At 34.5% G+C, this 6,000-nt stretch overlaps 1 protein-coding gene across 1 annotated transcript; it reads left to right on the forward strand.

Annotated features, from left to right (window-relative positions):
• The first annotated feature begins 4,831 nt into the window (after positions 1–4,831).
• LOC137741563 (metallothionein-like protein type 2) lies at positions 4,832–5,770 on the forward strand. The gene is made up of 3 exons (XM_068481258.1): positions 4,832–4,989; positions 5,108–5,185; positions 5,436–5,770. The coding sequence occupies exons 1-3, from the start codon at positions 4,937–4,939 to the stop codon at positions 5,527–5,529; spliced, it is 225 nt and encodes a 74-aa protein (XP_068337359.1). The 5' UTR covers positions 4,832–4,936; the 3' UTR covers positions 5,530–5,770.
• The last annotated feature ends 230 nt before the right edge of the window (positions 5,771–6,000 follow it).

A 6,000-nucleotide genomic window follows, 5' to 3' on the forward strand; every position in this document is an offset into this window, starting at 1 on the left:
TCACATGATGTAACTTCTATAGTGGTATCAAACTCAGGCTGACACATTATGCAGAGCTTGAAAACCATTGAAAAGCAATCAACTTTGAAAGAGGTGGCTATTTGAATTCTATCAGTCCTTGGGCCTGGCTTCCTCCCCACACAAAATAGCAAATTGGTCATGACATGAAATGCAGGAGAAATTCTTTGGTGCGTCGGTCACACCTCAAACTTGTTACTAATTTGTGTATTACAGTATGGATGAATGACGTGATTGATATATCATCAACCTAGGATGTAGTATTAACAAATAACTTAAGTAGATTGGTAATACCACGTCACGCGGGAAGACTTCTCCAAATCTAGAGGTTGATTGGGGTCATAAAAGGAGGCAACTGCATGCAAAATGGTCTTAAAAATTGGATCACATAATCGCTGCCCTGAAATATTTGCAAGAAATGGGTACCCATGACCATCAGCTTTTGCTATCGGATGGACTTTTTGTCTTTCGCGCGTCTCTATGTCCCATATTCTGTCGCTAAGGTTGAAATTAAAGCCTTCGGTTCAAGAGATCTCAAATCACTTGGTCATCAAACAAGAATATAAAGGGAAATGAACACAATGTTTCTCTAAAAGAACCAAATGTTCACGATGATAATCAAATGGTCAACGATTTTGGATTTCAATGACTTTTGTGAAGGAAAAAAAATATATTTAAACGAAGATCCAAAAATTAGATGGTTTCGATTATTGCACCTCATTGAGTAGTGCATTGACTAATGGAATCCTTTCACATTTTAACGATGGAAATGATTTCCGCTCACCATGTTCTCTCTCTTGGTTAATTTTTGGTTGGCTTTTAAATTGAATAAATCAAAGAAAAATCAAATAATTTAAATAACGAGTGTGCATAAGGAAAATTGGCCACTTTAACATAGTTCAAGAGGTAAATTGGTTGAAAAAATAGTTCATGATAGAAATTGGCATTCACGTGATTGTCCGGGAGGGTATACGGCAGTTTATTCTTTCCTTTTCAACCATTCATCCATCGGGTTCACCATCAATATGGCTTTCCTTCAAGGATTGCCATATAAGGGGTTTTTTTTATTTTTTATATTTTTCACATGGTAATGCATTATTTGATTGGGACGCTACCTGATAATAAACCTATTTCATGTAAGTTTTTCTCCAATTTTGAGAGTCCATATCTGGTGTTTTTCATAATTGGAGAGGTTGTCTTCACGCCATAAAAGTGACAATTCTATACTACCAAGTTTAATATTTGATAATCCATAAGATATAGCGAGTTAGAATAACTTTAGAGAACTTCTTTCTTTATCTTTTCCAAAGAAAAGAGAAGAAAAGGCAAATGGAGAACCTTTGATCATAAAAAGATGAAAAGAAAAGGACATCTGAGGTGAAGAGATTTGAAGAGAATATCATCTCACTTTTGGGATTCACAATTATAGCTGGCTGGCTCCACAATGAGGGGATAGAAGCCCTTCAAGCCCCACCCTTTATAATGGAAGATCAATAATTGGAGGAGGCAGTCTCCTTCTCGCAACATCTTTTTCTGTTTCTACTCCACAGCACATGTGAGGGGCCGGATCTAAACTACAAGAAAGTAAATCACAGCACATGTGAAGGGCCGGATCTAAACTACAAGAAAGTAAATCAAACACACAAAACAAAAATGGAGGAATGGAGGAATGAAGGAATGGGGATGTCTTTTTCTCCTGAAGATGGACAAAGATTTTGCAACTCGAGTGCTGAGAGTATTATCCCATATCAGCAAATGAAACTCAGCGTTATGCTGTAGGGTTGTCAATTGGCTCGAAACAGCTCGAGTTTGCAATAAATACGGCTCATGAAAGAAACAAGCCAAATCAGGCCTAGTTTGGATATGAGTATGTTCAGCTTGTAAAGCTCGTGAGCTACTCATACTTTTTTATGAGATAACTTGAGCTAGAATCTATACAAGAAGTTTAGTTGAAATGAAAGAAAATGTTTACGCTGAATATCTTCAATTTGATTTTTTTCTTCAAAGACAAATCACAGCCGTAGTGGTGTGAGCCTCCGATTAGGTCCATCCATGTAAAAAGAAAAAGGAATTTATGTTTGTGATCCCTGTTTTGCTTTTTTAGATTTTATATATTCTGTCATTAAAGTGCGTTGTCAAGCAGCAAATCTTTTGAACTCACTCGAGCTTGGATCGTATGAGAAGCACGCCAAAGAACCCAGCTCGAGTTTGAGAAAAATTGGACAAGTCAAGCTTCAGTGCAGTGCAGTGGTATTTAGTTTGACTTGGTTCGTTTACAATCTTATAAACTGGACAAGTCAAGGTTGATCACCGTAATATTTGGTGTTGGCTCGTTTGCAACCCTGACCTTCGACACTTAATTGAGTCCTTGAAACGTTACTCCGCCCCGACTCCCTACTATGTCCAAACTCATAAATTTAACAACGATACACCTAATTCGGAGCAAAATCTATCCACACAAGTACAGGTTTATTTTTATAATTGGATTTCTAAATAGCACATCCCACTGGAACTGAAAATTTGCAGGTGAGAGACTTGGAGCGTTATGAAAGAGGGAAACGAGAAAGAAAAAAAAAGTAGGCTTTTCGAAAAACGGCATGGATTTGGCCATATGGATATACTCTTAATTATTGTTGATTGATTTTGAGTTGGATATTTTTATTAGGATATCATTGTCAGATTTCCTTCGTAACTTAAGTCTAAAGTTTATATGTGTTTATGCGTTTTATAGTATGAATTGTTCACATATTTAACTTACGGATAATACATAAATAATGACGTGTTAAGAGTATTATTATGTAAAAACAAACAATCAACATATTTCTCATTAAAAAAAAAAAAGTTTTTTTCTTGGTAAGAATAAAATAGCCAAATCGCGCCAATAATCTGATGAGACAACTTGCCCCAACACGTTATCAACTTTAATTTGATTGGTTGGAAGGCTTTGTGACAAAATTGCATCATATAAAATGATTTGAAGTCCTTTTTAGACTGTCTTTGGTAGCATCGACCATCCTTGATATTAGAGTATAAGATAACAATTAAATCAATGGTGGGTTGGATTCCAAATTTCCAAGGGGCCACCAAGTTTATTTGTCTATGTGAAAAATATTTGATACAGATTAATTAAGGGACCCAGAAGAGAACATTTTAAATATGTCACTTTGATGTGTACATTTTATTTGATTCAACTAATAGTGGTCAAAAGAAAACAATTGCATTATTTTGCTTCTAGAAATTTACCTACAGAAAATGACCACTTTGTCAATTCATGTATGTTTGGTCCATCATAGAAATTAAGGATTGGATTAGGAACTTTCAAGAATATTGTAGTCTCACCCCCGTTGACTTGAGGGGAGCTTCATGATTCAATTTAAATTCCTTTTTATCTTGCAACAAAATTTTAAGCTATGGAATCTAATCATTTAGGACAACTTTGCTTCATATATTTTTTTTCTTTTGATAAAACAACTGGGCTTCATCTAAATAAGTTTTTGCCAAACTAAAATCGATAACTCTGGTTCATAAGAAAAGGAACCACTTGATGCATACACATAGAGATTGAGTGTTATTATGCTATATGTTGTTACGAAGAATTAAAGTATGGTTTTAAAGAATTAATATATAAAAATAACAATTAAAGAGAAGTATGACCATACTTATAATATAATTTGATAGAAGTATACATGTACCCACAAATGTTCTCTTGATCACTTGATGATCAAGAAATTCACGGTGACTTGCCTTTGGATTTGATATCAAGAGTTGAGATGAAGTGGATGTGATTTTAATATCTTAATCTCAATTCTGATAAATATAAATCTCACATTGAAAACAAAAAGAACTTAGCATGTGCTTATAAGAATTTGGACTACTTCCTATTTTGTCAATTGGTGATAGAACTTTAACTTCCAGCGTAGTATTTTATACTATTCTAATATGCACAAAGAGATGATTCAACATTAGTGCAAGTGGATCTTCACACGGGTTTTTTACGCCACCCCCCAACTGTTGATTTGATGGTGAAATTTTAACTTTTTTCATATTAACAAAATAGTATTCTAAACTATTGAGTTTAGAATACTACTTTCTTTGCCACTTAGTACTACGGTTTAGTGGTATTCTTCTTCACTTGTAAGTGAGAGGTCTTAGATTCGATTATCGCGCCAAGGCGAAATTGAATCACATTATTGCTAGCCCATTGTGAAGCTTAGCCTTTCCCATCCCCTTGAGTGTACATAATGCCATTTGTTAAAAAAAAAAAAAAAAAAACAATACTACGTTCTTCATAGTATTTTAAACTATTCTAATATGCACAAAGAGATTATTCAACTTTAGTGCAAGTGGATCTTCACATGGGTTTTACGTCACCCAACTATTGATTTTATGATGAAACAACTTTAACTTTTTTCATATTAACAAAGTAGTTTTCTAAATTATTCTAGTATGTACAAAGAAAAGATTCAAATTTGAGTACAAGTAAATGGACACAGTGTTAAACCAGCTGGCCTAACCGAACATTTTTGCTATAAACATTAAATTAGCACATAAAAAACAAGCAAGGTCTTTTTTCTTTTTTTGTTCGAGTACAAGCAAGATCTAAAAAATACAAACCTCCTACCCCGTCATATAATAACACAATGTTAATATCATTATGTGACGTCAGTCACACTATTTTTTTTATTTTTATTTTTTTAATTTCATGGGATTTGGATTTTTCGACAGAGCAATGTGATGTCTATAAACTTTATTAATCAGCATAGATATCTACACTTGATCGGCGTGTACACCTTCACCTGCACTACTATAAATAGCAGTTGAGACCCTCACAAGAAAACTCATCCCAGGCTTTGAGTTAATTCAATTCCCAGCACTACAACAATCTTCTCCGTTGTTCTTATACCAACTTTTGAAGAAAATGTCTAGCAATTGTAGCTGTGGTAGTGACTGCAAGTGCGGCAGTGGCTGCAAGTACTGTAACCCTAACCGTATATATGATCGATCATCATTCTCTATTATTCCTAATAGTCTTAATTAGGAATTAATTACTTTGTTTGTATTTTCTAATAATATCGTTTTATATATGTAGATGTGGGATGCACGCTGACTTGGGTTACTCAGAGACCACTTCCACTACCATCATTGCTGGGGTTGCACCAGTGAAGACGTAAGTTTTTATGAGAGAAATACCTAGAATAAAACTGATTACAATTTTTTTTATAATAGTTTGGAATTACAATGACACTAAACAGACAATAATGCGGCATGTACTGCATGTTGTTTACTTAGTGTCCCTCTAGTTCTATTTGTCCATATTGCTCTTTGATAAAATCTTCAAACATTGTTTTAATTTTATGAATTGTATGCTGAAAATAGATTGATTAATTGAATTAAGCTGATTATTATTATTATTGCAGGTTCTCTGAGGGGTCTGAGATGAGCTATGGAGCAGAGAATAACTGCAAGTGTGGCTCGAACTGCAGCTGCAGCTCATGCAGCTGCAACAAATGATCAAAGCAAGCCGAGGTCAAAAGTCAAGAAGAGCTGTCCTGCATGGGGTCTATATAAATAAGAAAAGGACCGTGAAAGTTGAATGTTCAGTTGGGTTTTAGAACTTAATGTAAAATAAGATTGCCATTTTACCTGCAAATCCATGATCTCCTACACTAGCTGGGCTTGGGATTTGCTTCGTGCATGGCTACCGTTGTATGTTACTCTTAATTAAAAGTGTTTGTTCTGGTGTTTTTTTTTTCTTTTTCGGTTGAGTTCATCACACTGATGATTGTTTAGGTTTGCAAATGAGAGATCAAACTATACGTAGTTAATACTTAGTATGAACAGCTGAGACCTCCAATATATCAGTATTATCCATTAATTTATTAAATTAAGCACAAAGTACTCAGTATGCATGCATGACACCAGCACAAGTACTGTTGATCGCGATCCATATCTTTTTATTTTTTTTCAATGCGACGGTAATTG

Source organism: Pyrus communis, chromosome 8, assembly GCF_963583255.1.
Source record: "Pyrus communis chromosome 8, drPyrComm1.1, whole genome shotgun sequence".
Lineage (NCBI taxonomy): Eukaryota > Viridiplantae > Streptophyta > Magnoliopsida > Rosales > Rosaceae > Pyrus > Pyrus communis.